Raw genomic sequence first — 17,592 nt, 5'->3', positions numbered from 1 at the left:
GGAACGAAAGCTTACTACTTACTTGAACTTATTTCTTTCTCTGTCTTTCCTTCCTTCTCTCTCTCTCTCTCACACTTTCTCCTCCCTTCCTTGTTTCTTTCCTTCCTTACCGTTTTTTGAGACAAGGTCTTACTGTATAGTTTCAGCTGGCCTTAAACTCAGTGTGTTATCTAGGGTGGTATACAACTCATGGGGATTCTCCTGCCTCAGCCTACCAAGTGGTGGGATTTCAGGCGTGTACCACCATTCCCAGCTCTTTAGTTTCTCTTATTGCCTATTTCCTGCCCATTGGAGTAACACATTTGCACATATTTTTGGAAGTACAAGAGAGTAATGAAAGTAACTTATAATTCATCGCGTTAACGCTGTATTATAATTTAGTGTTTCCTTTTAGTATTTTAATTGTATATTCATTATATTCTTTTTACAAAATTGCTGTTACTGTATCATATTTTCACCTAACTTGTGCATTGTGAACATTTTTCTGTCATCAGGTGTTCTTCACAAACAGGATGCTTAATGATTTGCATTTTTTTGTGTTTACTATAATTTTTAATCATTTTTCTATTTGACATTGGGAGCTGCTTGTTTGCTTGCTTGCTTTACTGCCAAAACTAAATGTAAAGACTTTGAAAAGATTTAATGTTTCTGATACCTAGAAGAAAGTTTGCACTTGGTGCATATTCTCATGTATATGTGTTAGGTTGATTTAGGCCTGCACTCACTGCTTACCAACTTTAAGTTTCTGTTTTCTGTGGGCCAGATTTCATGGAGAAAATGGTAAACCTCGTTAATTTCAATGACAGAGGCAGTTGAAGAAGGCCAGTTGTAGAAATAATTACAACTATAGGTATATCACCTTTTTCAGTACTGGATTTAACACAAGGCCTTTATACTAAGCTACATAACTAGCCATTTTTATTTTTAATTTTGAGGCAGTCTTGTTGAGTCACTAAGTTGTGCACGCTAGGATGTTACTTTCAGTCCTCCTGCCTCAGCCTATACTCCCCATGTGGTGTATTTGGTTGTAATGTTTCTTTAATCTCTTTTAATCTAGAAAGTCCCTTCCCTCCACCTCCAGTGCCCCGCTTCCAGCCACTAACTTACTTGGATGAGTAAAGTCATTGCATAAAATTAGGAGACAGACCTACATTGTCCATTTCCTCTGGTGTTACTTAACTTGTTTCTCTATCCTCTGTATTTCCTATAAATTGAAAGATAAAAAACTTGATTATGTAGGATAAGCATTTTTGATAAGAAAACTTTGTAGGTGATGCTGTGTGCTTCGTATTGCATCAAATAAGGAGGCACGTGAGGCTGGTCTGTCCCACTGTGAGTGGTATTAAGTTACATCACTTGTAAGGGTGATGATTACGAGGTCTTTACAGTGAAAAGATAGTTGTACAGGTACTTCTCTAAATTAATAATCTGCTTTTTCATCTGGTGAATGACTGACTGTAAAGACTTAGAAGACTTAGAAAGACTTGTAAAGACTGTAAAGACTTAGAAGTTTTTCACTTGTAGCTTATCTTTTCATTGTTCAGTTGCTTAAGCACTTTTTGGTAGTTTTTTTTCATAAGATACTGTGAGAAAATGTCCACTAATACAGTAGTAGTACTTACAATAAGCAATACAAATTTTATTTTTTTATTTTTTTATTTAGCAATACAAATTTTAAAAGATACTGTTTCTATCTTAGATTGGTAGAAATTAAAACTGAGGGTACGGGAATATTCTTGAGGCTGTTGGAAACAAAAGAGTTTATATAGCTGCTAGTGGGCAGGTAAACTGTTATGATATGTATAGAGGATACTTAAGCAGTATTCATAAAAATAATTCAGTACTCTTATTTTTTTACTTCCCCTTTGTATATACTTGTGAAGGTACAGTAACGTAAAAAAGGAGGTCATTGCAGCATTGATTGCCTGTTTTTCAGTGCTAGGGATCAAACCCAGTGCCTCACTCAAGCACCCTGCCAGCGAACTGTAGCCCCAGCTCATGCAACATTATTTTTAATAGGGAAAAAAAGCAGTTAGGAACAATGTAAATGTCCTTTTGCAGTTAAAAAGCATGATGTGATAAGAGCTTCGTCAAACTGAGGTTATTCTTTTGCTCAGAGTATTTCGTACAGCATTCTGTTTTCATTTCCTAGATGGTGGTGTTTTTCTTATCTCAGTACCTTTTTGTTTTTCCTTTTACTCTTTATAATGTATGTAAACTTAAGAAAAAATCAGATATCTCTGTCATATCTACTCTTCTAATTCTTAAGAGTAAGTAGGATTTTGATGTTGAAGCTTTAAAATAATGTTCTGGGACTGGGGATTTAGCTCAGCGGCAAAGCGCCTGCCTGGCAAGCGCAAGGTCATGAGTTCGGTTCCTGGTACCGGAGAAAAACCAAAAAAAAAATAAAATAAAATAATGTTCTGATTTTCACTGTTCACTTATATGAAAATGCACTGTAAATTATAATGGAAAAGTGACATTTTATGTAAGAAAAATGTTGGTTGTATTCTAATTGTAGTAAAATTTTGGAAATATCTTTAATATAATTTTTATTCTTTTGAACAGTTCGTTTTCCTGAAGATCTTGAGAATGACATTAGAACTTTCTTTCCTGAATATACCCATCAACTCTTTGGGGATGAGTAAGTAACAGTGTGGCAAAACACAACAAAATTCCATTCTTTTTCTTTAAGGTTTGGAAGTCAGATTTTATTTTTGTTATTATTTTTCATGTACTTTATTTAAAATATAAAGTTAGAATAGTATTTTTTACATTGAGACACTTGTCTGTAGTTTAGTATTACAAACACATTATCGTGTTTAATTCTCATAGGAGTATTAACCATGTTAGTATTACTGAATTTGTTACTTTGTACATCAGTGGTACTGTGTAATCGCATAAAGAGATATAAATGGCTGGAGTTCAGATTCAGTCAACCTAATTCCAGAGCTCATACTTATATCACTACTACTTTTTGATTTTGTTTTTTCTTCCTTCTTTGTTTACTACTTTTGGTATAGCATATACTTATTCTTCCAAAGCTACAAAGCTCCAGTTGTTATTATATTATTAAATAAGCAGTTAGAGAAATTTATTTTTAGAGTAACTTTATTTTGGGGGGGGCATTTTCTGGTACCGGGAATCGAACTCACAACCTTGCACTTGCCAGGCAGGCGCTTTGCCGCCAAACTAAATCCCCAGCCCCATAGAAGTAACTTTAAAAATAAGTCCTAGGGTATTCAGTGCATTCTTCGATTTTCTATCACCTTCACTACATTATTAGTCATTTACCATTTTCTTTTTTTGATTTTTGATTTTAAAAAGTTCAGATTTACAGAAAGTTGCAAGAATATACAGTAAACACTGTGTATCTTTTACCCTTTACATTCATCTTTAACTTTTAGCCACATTTTCTGTAATCATTTTCCCTTTTTTTCTTTGTGACACTGGGAAGTTAATCTAGTGCATTCACCATGAGTTATATCTCCATTCATTTTTTAAGTTTTTACTTTGAGATGAAGTCTCACGTAAGTCAGTAGTTGCCCACACTGACCTTGAATTTGCAATTCTGCCTCACTCTCCCAGGTCGCTGGGATTACAGGCATATACAGCCACATTTAGCAATCATTTTCGCTTCTTACATAAATATATTTTTATTTTGTTGTTGAACCAGTTGAGAGTAAGTTGCAAAATCTCTTACCCCCAAATTCTTCAGCATGTACATATCCTAAAAACAAGGACGATAACCATGTTAGATTGATCAAAATTAGGAAATTTAACTCTGATACAATACTACTTCTAATGTTTCAGATTTTGCGTGTTGGTTTCTAGTAATTCTTTCATAGCAGTTTTTCTGCATCTTGGATCCAATCTAGAATCACGTTGCATTTAGTTGTTACATTTCTTCATTTTCCTTTCGTCTGAAACAGTTCCTTAGCCTTTGTTTTTATGATGGGCATTTTTGTGGAGTGGGTTTTGCAGAACACTTATTTTAGATTAGTTTCTTATGAATTCAGGTAATGTGTATTTTTCAGTGCTGCCACATAAATGGCATTGTTCTCAGTGTCATAATAGGAAGACCACAAAGTCAGTTTGTTCCATTGTTAGTTAACTTGAGTCACTTGGTTTGGAGGAGTCTGCCAGATTTCTTCACTATAAAGTTAATATTTTTTCCCTCTGCAATTTATAAGTAATCTATAGGGAGATAATCTGAGACTGAAAAATATCCTGCCGTTTTACCCAAGTGCTGAGGTTACTGGCATGTGCTATCATGCCCAGCTAGAAGTCATTTTTTAAAGTAATCAGGAGGAGACTCGGACAAGAGGATTGCAAGGTCGAGTCTTGCCTGAACGACTTAGCAAGGCTCTGTCTTAGAGTAAAAACAAATAAAGAGGGTTGGGGATACAACTCAGTACAAAGGGCCTGGGTTCAATTCTCAGTACTGTAGTCAACCAATCAGTAAATTAAGTGATCACAAAAACAAGTTTTTTGAGATATAATTACATTGTGCGTGACCATCACTACAATCAACTCTGGCTCTTGCCCGTAACAGGCAGTTACTGCTTTGTATCTATGTAGACTTACCTATTCTGGGTATTTTAACATTCACTTTTTTTCCTTCACTTTTTAGAAGACTCTTTGTAAGCTGGAAAATGAAATGACCAGGATTTATGATAGCAGCAAGCGTAAAGGAAAAATAAGCAGCTCCAGATCTGTTCTCTGTTCATAGAAGGGTTTATGTGTACTTAGATGGGTGTTTTCACTGCTTTTGGCAGCTGTGGATGTTAGTGATAGAAGCAAGTGATAATTTGAAAAGACTGATCCAAGGTTAGGTCTTGCCTGCTTCCCTAGTCAGGTTCTGCTTTATTGCCATTTGTCTCATTTGAAGTGCTTTGTGGGGATAGCAGTTACAGCAGGCTCAGTTGCAATAAAGGCAAACATTTATTATTTACACAATGTGCTAGTCACTATTGTAAGTGATTTATGTTTATTAATTTATTCATTTAATCCAAGCAACATTTCTGAGTTAGATTCTATTATTCTACTTTATAGATGAAACTAAGGCATAGTTTAATTGCAGATGTTTAATTATTAAATAAATACAGCTTACAATCTTAAAATTATCCACCAAGTTGTTTGTTTAAATGTACAGTTAATACTGTTTAATGACGTGGCAAAAATTCATTTCCCTTTCCCTGCCTTTTTTCAGTGAAACTGCTTTTGGTTACAAGGGTCTGAAGATCCTGTTATACTATATTGCTGGTAGCCTGTCAACAATGTTCCGTGTTGAATATGCATCTAAAGTTGATGAGAACTTTGACTGTGTGGAGGTAAGAACAGAAATACACTTATTTTTGTTTTCCAGTTGAATTTCAGACAGGTTTTTAAATTTAAATGTTTGAGGAAGAAGAGACTCTGTAATACAGTAGTTTTAAAAATCACATAATTAAAGGTCCGGGGATATAGCTCAGTGGCACAAGTGCCTGCCTGGCAAGCACAATGTCCTGAGTTCGATTCCCGGTACCAAAAAAAAAAAATCACCATAATTAATTTTTATATGTTGTTTGTTTGTTTGTTTGTTTTTGGTACCGGGAATCAAACTCAGGACCTTGCACTTGCAAGGCATGCACTTATGCTACTGAGCTATATCCCCGGTCCATAATTAATTTTTAGTCACTGAGATATTTATCTCCCTATCATTTCAGTTAACCCTGTGATCGTGATCTTTAGCTTCTTTGTTTCCTAGGTGGACCTTCTTTGTAAAAATGACTTCTTTTTTTCTGGTGGTACTAGGGATTAAACCCAGAGGTGCCCTACCACTAAGCTGTATCACCAACCTTTTTATTTTTTTGAATTTTGAGACAGATTATTGCTGACTACTCCAGACTGACCTTAAATCTCAACTTGCAATCCTCCTGCCTCAGCCTCTTGACAACTTTGGATTAAAATTGTGTACTGCCTTGCCTGGCCCAACTTTTGTCTTTATTATAAACATGGAAATTAACATTTTTTCCTATAAATCAAAGATAAATGAAAATAGCTAAATTTCTACTTTTACTTTTGTATAGAATATTTAATTTCTCACTGCATTTCTAATCTTACAAATTTTGCTTATATATTCCTTTATGAACATAGATAATCAAGGTGATTACATTATAAAACTGTTGAATACCTGTGATCCCAGCACTTGGGACGCTGAAGCGGGAGGATTGCTGCGAGTTCAAGACCAGCCTGAACTACATAGCAAGACCCTATCTCAAACAAAACAAAACAAAACAAAACAAAAAATTGAAATAATGTTTTCAAAAGGAGGTTAAGGTAAAGAAAGATATTAAAAAGTATACTTCTGTGGTAGGCTTAATAATACCCCCTACTCCCAAAGATAGCCATGTCCTAATCTGTGGAACTTATGGATGTTGCCTTCTATGGGGAAAAAAAAAACAAACATTTTGCAAGTGTGACCTAGTTAGGAATGTCTGGGTGAGGCCTAAATGCAACCATCTATGTCCTTATCAAAGAGAGGGAGGCAAAAGGAGATGTGGTGACAAAGACAGTGCAGTGTTCCCACACAGGCAGAATGATGTGGCCACCAAAGGATACTTAGCTATTGAGAAGCTGAAAGAGATAAGGAAGGGATTCTCATCTAGAGCTTCCAGAGGGAGTGTGGCCCTTTGATAATGGCCCAGTAATACAGACTTTAGACTTTGCCTCCAGACAAAGAATAAATGTCTGTTGTAAGCTAACATATTTGTGGGACTTCATTATAGCAGGTACAGGAAACTAATAGAGATTTTTGTACCAGGAAGTGGAGTGCTGCTGTAATAATTAAAAATGTAGAGGTAACTTTGCAAGTGAGTAGAGGCTTTTGGAAAAACATATTAACTGGAATAGACTATAGGTAGAAATACAGACATCAAATGCACTGCTAGGTGAGGCTTAGAATAAAGTTAGAAGTGTGAGAAAGAAAACCTCGGTTATTGTAGAGAATGCATTATTGTAAACATGATTTTGGGTAGAAAGGTGACCTTTAAAGGCATCTCAGTGAATGTTCAGAAGAAAATGAAGACTGTGGTTGGAAACTGGAGAAAAGGGGAGCCTTGTTATACAATGGCAGAAAGTCTAGCCAGATTGTGTCCTGCAGTTATGAGGAAAGAAGAATTGGTAAGCACTGAGCTCTGGTATTTAGCTCAGGATATTTCAGGCAGAGTTTGAAAGTTTGGTCTGGTTTCTGCCTGCAAATAAGTAAAATATAAAAAGGTAAATTGAAAGAAGAACTGTTAAGTCAACGGATCCAGGATTTGACTTGAGAAATTCTCAGCTCATTCAGATTGAAGGTGCCAAAAATGGGAGATTAACTGTCAGGAAAGTGTTCTGGAAAGAAACCCAAGCGTATGGCAGGATAACATCTGGTTTATGTGGAAGAGATGAGGCATGATATTCATGGAGCTTCACTATTAAGCACAAGCTAAGTAAAGGGCTCTGGGAGGTTCTGTGGAAGACCTCTGTCTGATGGTGCAGCCCTCATGATTTTAACACAGTAACGCATAAGGGCTTTGAGAGTCAAAATGCAAATTCTAGTTGAACTAATAGAATCAAATGAAGATAGGTTGGTGAACCTCCAAAATTGTGCAGATATGAAAGTGATTCTGAGTAATACTGTACAATATTTGTGGGAATAGGGTGCTTGAAAAGACCTAAAGTAGTATTAACACGAATTTGTTAAAATGGACCGTTTCCATAATCAAATTTTCTCATTATATTATTAAATTCTCCAGACCCAAGCACAGTTAGATTTTTTTTTTTTTTTTTTTACTTTTTGAAAAGATAGTATGTCTTGCTATGTCATTTAGGCTGGCTTTGAACTCACTATATAGACCCAGTCTGGCCTTGAAATTATGGCAATCCTCCTCCCTCAGCCTTTCAAGTGCTCAGATCATAAGTATGTGCCAGCATACCTGGCTTCCAGCTAAATATTTTTATAAAAAATGCAGGTAGTGTTTTTCCTTGTGCTGTACAAAATTCACTGTTTGAGGTATTTTTTTTAAGTTGAAGCTGGTAGTACTAAATTGATTTCTTCCAAAGGAACTGTTGACTTAATTATTGATAAATCAAATACTATGTGCTATGAAAATAGCTAGGTATTTGCATTGGCTTCTAATTGTTCTATTCCTAAAAAGCAGGTTTTTCCATAAGAAGTACTATGCTAGATGTAAAGAATCAATCTTTTATAGTGTTTCTGTAGGGTTACTTCTTTGTTCAAGCAAAAATTTTTTTCTTTATGCAAAAAGGAAGGGATTGTGGATGTAGAGGTAATGGGCTTGGCTCTTCCATCTCAGTTTGCGGTGAGTGTTCATTCCACAGTGCCTTGGTGCCAGGAATACAAGGCCGAGACCACGTTATGCTCTTATCAAATTTAAGTTCTAGCGGAGACAAACAGTGAGTAAACAGCTAGTAAATAAGCAAATTAAATTTAGGTAGTGTTATAGAGAAGCATTTTGCTGGGATGATTGAAAGGGTTGACAAAGCTCAATGGTGTAGAGTCTTCTATGCTACCATAAGGTGTTTGTAAGAGGTAAGAGTAGTTAGTAGCCTTCAGAGCTTTTAGGAATGATACAATGTAACTGACATTTAAAAAAGATGATTCTGACTGCTATGCAGAGATCACACTGCATGGGGCAAGAGTGAAAGAAGGGAGAACAGAATATTGCAGTGTGGAGGAGATGACACTGGATTAGTTGTCAGACTGAGATTATTTGGAGGTAGAGCTAGTAGGATTTGCTGTTGTTTTTTTTTTTGTTTTTTTTTTTTTTTTTCCAGTACCGGGAATCAAACTCACGACCTTGTGCTTGCCAGGCAGGCACTGTGCCACTGAGCTAAATCCCCAGCCCTAAGGATTTGCTGTTGAATTGGGTGTGATGGATGAGGGAAACAAGAACCCCATTGCCTAAGCAGTAGTAGTGTTACCTGATATAGGGAAGATTTGAGATGTAGGTTTAAGTGGGGGAAAATATCAAGAAATCTGTTCTAGATGTTACTAGGTTTGAGACTGTTACCATAATTTTTGAGTATGAAAAACACCCTTTTAGGAGGTGAGTTGCCACAGAAATCTGCTTAAAAGTTAATTTGCTTGTACTTTTATAGTTACATTCATCTTTCATCGTCCATTTTTTTTTTGTTTCCAAGCTGAGTACTCCAGTTACATCTGAAATCCTTTTGTCACAATGGAGATGTCTGTAAAATCTCTTCTGAATTTTACAAATAAAACAGTTTTGCTTATTCAGACACTGTTAATTTGTTCACCTTTGGTTGTTCCTGACTTTTGCTTTTATTAATACCCTCTGTCTTCTCTTGGCGGTGATTTTATTGATTTTTTTTGTGAAGGGGTATGCAACTGAAATTGTTCAGTCTTGCTAATTGCTAGCATTTCTGAGAAAGGTTTGGTAGAGAAAGTTGAAATATATATATAGGTTGGTTTATATTATCTATGAATTTGAATCATTTTATCTTTGTCTTCCACTAATGTGGGTTGAATTTGACAGTACTGTAAATGACAGAAGACTTAGAAGTTTTTCTGGAACTGGGTGTGATGGTGCGCGCCTGTAATCCCAGAACTCTGGCATGCTAAGGAAGGAGGATGGCAAGTTCAAATCCAGGCTAGGGAATTTAATGAGACTTCAAAATTAAAATATGGGCTGGGGATATAGCTTAGTGTGAAAACACTGGATTTATTCCCCAGTATCCTATCCTCCAAATCTGGAGTCTTTACTGTCTTTATAGGAAAGTCCAACTTATTTACAAAAAATTAGATTGAGAAAAGGAAAAATACAGTCTTTGGTAGAAAAGTTAAAAAGTTCGTATTTTAAATTGCTCTGACAAAATTCAGATGTCTACATTTAAAGTTTAAATATTATCAAAATATGAGATTGAGCTAATATTAGATAACATCTTTGCTTTCTTTTGGTAGCATATCTTAGGTATTCTTAGATTTACAGTAATGTTAAGCCTATGCTACTTTAACCAAGACCAGAACAGCGTGTTCTACCTACTTAACATGCCTTTAGTTGCAACCTCAGTAACTCATACAGACAAGTTTAGACCACTTAATATGAACCTCTGAAGAAGCCTAGACAGTCAAATACATGTGTAAACATTTATAACATTACTAGTTATTTTCAGACACACTGCTTTATGCAATGATTAGGAAAACAAAAATTGCTCCAGTGGAACATCTTCATGTGTAAAAAGCATAAAACACTGGTACTTGAAATGACTAGTGAGAGAATAGCAACTAAACACATTGCATCATGACCCACTTACTGTAAAATACTATAACTGGAATGGTTCATTTTCTAACTTTCCTTTAAAAAAAGGTCAAATGTTAGGGAAACATTTGTGAGGGATATCTTTATTAATTAAAATATCAGATTGTATTCTAAATTCTTTATTCCATTTCATTACTTATTTTTTCTGTATTTTAAGTTTAGACTGATGGTCTTGAAAATAAGGAATTTTTCAGGGATCTTTACAAATGCAATATAAAATTTTATCTATAAGCATTAGAACTAAAAAGGTTTAGTTAGTTTTTAACTCTGCATTCAATTAAAAATGATTAGATGGGATTTTTCTGTAGTGATGAATTTATTACCAGACCAATAATCTGAAAAATGAATGCTTTAAATTTAACCAAAGTAAAACACATACTTTAGAAAAGAGCTCCCTAAAACATTCTTATCCATATATATATCCCATCTAATAGAGAAATATAAACATTTTTCTTTGCTGGACTAAAGTTCTGAATTCTAGGTTTGAAAAACTAGTTGTTACATGTTTTAGGTAAATAGATATATTTGTATCTATGAATATTTACATATAAATAAACAGAATTCTTGCTTTTAAACTTAGCCTTTTTTCTCTGCATAAATAAAATGCAGACTTGCCCCACAGAAAAATATTTTAATATGTTACAATGAATAAGTATCCTTTAAAGATAAAGTTAAATATTCTCTTCCAACTTTGTTGAGCAGATCTTTGGGGAGCTTTGCGTTTCACCAAAACTACCACTGGAAGCTTATAGTTTCTGAAAAATCTTTCAAGTAGATTTGCTGCAAGATAGGTAAAGTGACTTAAGCATGTTTTGCAATGCCTTATTTAGAAGACAGAACATAAGGAAAGTTATTAAAGGTTAAAATTATATAGGTTATATATATCTTGAAATGATCTTTAAATTGATAGATTATAAACTCCTTTATATAAAAGTTTTTTCTTGGATTTTTAAAACCTAAACTACAATTACACTATTTTATCCATTAATTACTTTGGATTTAAATTGTTAGCAAACATTTTGCAGCTATCCCTTACAGTAATTTACTCATATAGTTATTGAGAATATGTGTGTGATGATCCTTTCACATTAGATAGCTGTGTCAAGGAAAAGTACTTATCAAATAGTGCATATTTTAAGAATAAGCAGAAAATAGTTCTGTCAAGTCCAGTTTGTTTGATCTTGAGGGTGGATGGATTCAAGGATTAATGTACATACTAGAAATAAACTATTGGGCAGAATGTTAAAGAACTATATTTTAAATAATAGCTCTATTTTTATAGCTATAAACAAATTATATATAAATGTTGGTGGTACCAAAGCATTGAAAGTAAAACTTGTTTGTGATAAACTCCATCCTTGGTTCTGTATCTGAAAATGTAACTGAATGATAATAAGTGCTATTCATCTGCAGGTGCATTGCTTCTACTTAGTTAAAAGATGGTTGAAAGGACAGGAATTAGTAGCATGTTGTATTAGCCTTTTGTAGTGTATTTTGTCCTAAGCATCTTAATTTCCCTGTTTTGAATGCTAAGTAGCAAGGGTCTTGGTTTAGAACTAATACCCATCATGCATGTAAACGGTATGAAAGAGCTGCTTAGTAAGTTAACACAAAGTGTTCTTGTGTCAGTCCTTGTGGAAATAGATACAATACAAACATTACAGCTGAACTCACGGCAAACTCCATTAAGTAAAAACCTGGCTTTATTGTTCAGGAAAAAGTTTGAATAGAATGCAAGCTCATTTTGTTGAATGTAATGTCAGGCTTTTAGGGACTGTATTGAGGGATAAGGTTTTGTTAAGTTGAGACCAATTCATTAAGTTTTATTGCCTGGTGAGAAGCAGTAATACTTTATTGTGAGACTTCATCAAATATTCATGGTTAAAGAGAAGTAGTAAATGTATTCAATCAAGTGGTCTTTTGGGGTTCTGAAAAGGATTATGAAGTCTGCTCAGCTGATAGTTTTAACATTCATTGAGGTTATTTAATGAGGGTAATTTTAATCTCTGAGTTTAATTTTGTTGTCCAGTCTTGTCTCTTTTGTACTACCACAAATCCAGGTCTATAAAAATTATGTCACATTATAAAGATGAGTGAATAATCTATCCATTCATATAATTTGTGTATTTCCTAAGTGAGGATATTTAAAAAACTACCATCCTAATTTGGATATGAGGGAGTTGCTGTCTATTTGTTGACTGTGTAGTTGCCATTCATTTGGTCAGGATGTAACCTTACTTTACTACTGCTAGTGATCTTTTCATGTCTTAGATAATATGCTGTGTTTGATACATATAAAATAATAAGCACTCTTTTGTTTAGCTATTTCAGATTGTCATGAAAGGTTGTTACCAGCATTTTCTACAGGATGTTAGAAATTTCGTGGCACTGCCATTGTTGCACGTGATAGGCTACCTGTCTCTTCTAATCTATTGTTGCATTATACTCATCTGAGATTTGTGTGACAGTAGTAGTTTGTGCATATGAAACTAATCCTTCTTTGGTTCACTGTGTGTTTATTTCTTTAGTTTGTGAGCTGAAGTTTTATGATGTTTGTTGGTTTTGTTTTTTGGAAAATTAAACATACTCAACTAAAAGCCAAATTTGTTACTAATTTTTTATGTCCTTTATGCTCCATTCCTTAGGCAGATGATGTGGAGGGCAAAATTAGACAAATCATTCCACCTGGATTTTGCACAAACACAAATGACTTTCTTTCTTTGCTGGAAAAGGAAGTTGATTTCAAGCCATTTGGAACTCTACTCCATACATACTCAGTTCTCAGCCCAACAGGAGAAAACTTTACTTTTCAGATATACAAGGTAAAGATAAATCTAAATATTCCTTGGGTAAAGTCACTCCATGTGTCTGAAACATGTATGCAATTTCATTGTTATTTTCAGTGATTTACTGTAGCTTTAGGAAACAAGTTTTTTATTGGCATTAAAAACATCCATTTTGTGTGTGTGTGTGTGTACATATTTAATCTGAGACTTCTAAACATTTTCCCACAGGATAGTTTTGTGTTCTGCAGACTTCCACTTACCTCTGTGATGAGTTTCACCTGACTTTTCCTGGCTTTTTCCCTAGGCTGACATGACATGTAGAGGCTTTCGAGAATATCATGAAAGGCTTCAGACCTTTTTGATGTGGTTTATTGAAACTGCTAGCTTTATTGACGTGGATGATGAAAGATGGCACTACTTTCTAGTGTAAGTACAGTTCTAAAGCAACAGTAGACCTTATTACCTTCACAAAGCCAGCATTTTAATTGTGGCAGCCCAATTATTGGGACAGTATAATGATATTTTTCCCAGGAAAGAAAAACTATTGTTTATGAGGCTTGAGTTTTCCTTCATTATGCTTTAGGAGACCTTGAGAATAGAGCTGAATTCAATGCTGTTGTCCGTTAGGGCCTTGAATGTAGGCTTAAACAGTAAAATGAGCTTTGCCTGTGTTTTCTTTTACTTGCCACCTATTCATCTTTATAATAGGCAAGTGCACTGAAGTGATGTAAAGAGGTCTGATTTATCCAAGTTGCTGCACACCAATTAAGTGAATTGTACATTCAGAACATAGCAGGTGTACCCATTGGGCCCTCACAGAGTAGCTTGCTGACACTGAAAATTCAGTCAGAGAATGGAAAAGAAAATGGACACTGCATGGGAGCGCGACTGTAATTGACCTGCTTGGCTTTCTGTTTTATCTGCAGATTTGAGAAGTATAATAAGGATGGAGCTACGCTCTTTGCGACCGTAGGCTACATGACAGTCTATAATTACTATGTGTACCCAGACAAAACCCGGCCACGTGTAAGGTAATTGGCAGTATAACACGTGCCTTGTCTTTTATTTCAGAAGAAGGAACTGCTGAAGTTTCCAATACTTGTTATTATAGTGTTGATTTGTTTAAAAAAAATCACCATTATTCATTGACTATGTACTGATTTATTTCATTGTTCCTTTTGAAACAGTGTGGAAGAGTAGACCAATTTTGAGTATCTTGATAATTTTTGGATTTCTTCAAGGTTGATGGGAAAGAAATTACAAACTTTAAAATATCCATAATACTAGAGTGCTTTGCAATTTTTTAACTGGTCAAGATGTTACAAAGTTTTAATTCAAAAAATTTCTTTACTACAGTCAGATGCTGATACTGACTCCATTTCAAGGTCAAGGCCATGGTGCTCAGCTTCTTGAAACAGTTCATAGATACTACATTGCATCTCCTTCAGTTCTTGATATTACAGGTGTGTAAAATTCAGTGTTACTGAAAGAACTTCTAATAATGTCTCACTTTTTTCTCTTTTTTTTCAAAAATAACTTTTATTTTAAATAGCATTCTTGGGTGCTCTTTTAGGGACTGTCCAAATACTGCTTAAGGTTACTTTTTTTTTTTTGAGACAGGGTCTCACTATGTAGGTTAAGCTGGCCTTGAACTCACTATGTAGCCCCAGGCTGGCTTTTGAACTCCCAGCATGTCTCCTGCCTCAGCCTTCCAAGTGCTGGAATAACAGGCGTGCACCACCACACCTGGCTTTTAAGGCTGCATTTTAGATCATAAGTCTTGTAGGGATTGGATTACATCCGTAACTATAAAGTGCTTAATTAAACAAATTGAAGATCATGAACTGAACATGGGAAATCTTGGTCAGGCATAAGCACATTGAAAATATAACTTTTAATTGGCAGTTATATATATCATTTAGAGGGTGCTCCCTTGTTTTTTGTGTAGGGACAGAATTTTTTATACCTTTGGAAAAAATCAAGGTAAATAGTTGCTGAATAGAGTACACATACCTAAAACTGTGGTGTATAATCCTAAAATGTGTGCCTTTATGGCAGTAGTAGAGATGGTGAAATGTAGGCCTATTTGTTTTGGGAACATCTTTTGTTTTGTTTTGTTTTGTTTTCCGGTACCGGGAATCGAACTCACGACCTTGTGCTTGCCAGGCAGGTCCTGTGCCACTGAGCTAAATCCCTAGCCCCTGTTTTGGGAACATGTTTTAGTATGGATTAGCTACAGGAGTAATATGAAATGAACACTTTGGACAAGAAAAGAAATTCTACTTTTTAAAAAGAGAAGAAGGCACCATCGGATGGAGTTACAGAGGATAAAATAGTTTTCTTCCTTTTTTTGTGATATTTGGGATTGAACCCAGCAACTTTGAATTGAACTTTTTAAAAATTTTTTCACATGGGATCTCACTAAGTTGCCCAGGCTGGTTGTGATCCTTTTGCCTTAATCTCCCAGAGTGCTAGGCTTACAGGCATGTGCCAGATGATAGTGTTTTAACATGGGAACCACTAAGGAATAAAGAGGGTCAAGGAACATTTTATGTAGTCATTATTTTCATCTGAATAACTCAAATTGGTTTTTTTTTTTGGTTCCGGGAATTGAACTCAGGACCTGTGCTTGCCAGGCAGTCGCTGTGCCGCTGTCAAATTGTTGCTTATAAAATTTCTGATTAAACTGAAAGTTACCCTTTCTTTACCCACGAAAAATACTATAGAGGTCTAGCATCCCTAATTCAGAATCCAAGTTTTTGAGTGCCAGTATCACACTTAAAAAGGTTTTGATTTCTGAAGCAATTTGAATTCTCAGATTACATATGCTCAACTGGGAAAAATCTATGCAAATATTTCAAAATCCTAAAAACTTAGAAATCTGAAACACTGCTGGTTCCAAGCATTTCAGGTGAGGGTTGGTCTGGGTGTGTAACTCGGAGGTACAGCATGGACTTCCCATACAGGAGGCTCAGAGTTCAATCCCCAGCACCAAAACAACCTTTAAGTATTTTGTACCAGATATTCACATCCAAAGTAGGTATTAAAATTTATTCTAGGAGCTTCAGTGGTATGATTGATCAGTGCATGGTACTTACATAAAATTTATTCTATAAGTTTGAATACTTTTTTTATTTGTTTTTAAAGAGAAAAATAAAACAATAAAAAGAATGATACAGAATTTGAAAATAGGAAATTAATAATGATTAATATTGTGGAATACTTAGTTTTTGAAACTAAGTTTAACATTCACTAAAATGTTAACTTGTTTAAAAATGTTATTTCAGAATTTTATGTTTATTTAAAGACACCAAAATAATTACTAAATATAGGACTAGCAAATTTGTAAACAGCCTGATAGGCAGAGATTGTTAGTTGCTCCCTTTTTCATGTAGTACTGGTTTTGCTTGTCCAAGGTAAATAAAATTAAAGTTGTTCCAGAATAGTGACTTGATCCTGTACATTAATAAACTAGAGGAAAAGCATGTTGTTCTTGCTTTCGCCGTGCTGAAAGTTGAAACCAGGACATCATTTATGCTAGGCAAGTATTCTGCCAATGAGCCACAGTCCCAATGCAACATGTTTTTTAAAGGGAGTCCACATTTATAGAATTGAATTATCTTTTCATCTGATGTCCTGCTTCTATTAAAGCTGGAAACAAAAGATAAAGTAGTTTATATCAAACCTAATTTGTATCAAAAGTTATAAATTAAGTGACACGTTTAGTGACTTATAAAATTATAGAAACAATTTTAGAAATATAGTACAAATTGTATAACTTCTTTTAACTGAAATTGGAAGTTGTTTAGCTTCTGTTTAGCTACAGAGCTTGGACTTGGGGCTATATGAAGGAACATTTTTGGTGATTTTAATCTGGAATTCACACAAATAGTCTTTGTCTACTCTAGTGGGTAATGTGCCAGCAGGGGCTGTTTCTCTGAAGCCTCTTAACTACTTTCTTCTGTCTACTCCAGCCAATAAAGTCCTTGATACTTAGCACCAATTAGCAGATAAAGAATTTTATTTCTTAAATCTCAGTGAAGAGTCATCAGTAATAGTAGCCTTTATTCATTGCTGTTTTGCATTAAAAAATGAAGTCTTTAAAAAGAAAAGTTAAACACGCTAAAGGACTTCTGAATTTGACTATGGGGTATCAGCCTTTATTTTCAGCATTAACATTTCTTAGTGTTATAAAATACTAAAAATGCCTTATCAGCTGTTCTCATTAAGATAATTCTAGACTTCCATACTTGGTCTTTAAAAAGCAAAAACAAAATAAAACAAAACTTAAGAGAGTTTGGATACTTTAGTCCCTTTAGTTGCCTATTTCTCTGTTATCTTGTATATTTTTTTAACTGGAGCTTTAGCAGGCTTTGGATCTCCCTTTGCAATCCAGCCTATTTATATTGAGTAGGCCTCTTGCTTACTTGGCATAAAAACAGTAATAATCAAAACTTGCTGTTCGTGGCCTAGGTTATATC

At 34.7% G+C, this 17,592-nt stretch overlaps 1 protein-coding gene across 2 annotated transcripts in view; it reads left to right on the top strand.

Annotated features, from left to right (window-relative positions):
* Hat1 (histone acetyltransferase 1) overlaps positions 1 to 17,592 on the top strand; it is a 44,255-nt gene that overhangs the window by 12,763 nt on the left and 13,900 nt on the right. For both annotated transcript variants that reach the window (XM_013518735.1, XM_005393220.1), the window contains exons 3-8: positions 2,569 to 2,644; positions 5,213 to 5,333; positions 12,971 to 13,147; positions 13,416 to 13,537; positions 14,038 to 14,142; positions 14,468 to 14,574. In XM_013518735.1, coding sequence (XP_013374189.1) covers positions 2,569 to 2,644; positions 5,213 to 5,333; positions 12,971 to 13,147; positions 13,416 to 13,537; positions 14,038 to 14,142; positions 14,468 to 14,574 — 708 coding nt within the window. The remainder of the gene's footprint in view (positions 1 to 2,568; positions 2,645 to 5,212; positions 5,334 to 12,970; positions 13,148 to 13,415; positions 13,538 to 14,037; positions 14,143 to 14,467; positions 14,575 to 17,592) is intronic.

The sequence above is a fragment of the Chinchilla lanigera genome, unplaced genomic scaffold, assembly GCF_000276665.1.
Source record: "Chinchilla lanigera isolate Chin_1 unplaced genomic scaffold, ChiLan1.0 scaffold00048, whole genome shotgun sequence".
In the NCBI taxonomy this organism is placed as follows: Eukaryota; Metazoa; Chordata; class Mammalia; order Rodentia; family Chinchillidae; genus Chinchilla; species Chinchilla lanigera.
The sequence above is the reverse complement of the archived record's forward strand: the minus strand, read 5'-3'. Positions and strand labels throughout refer to the sequence as shown.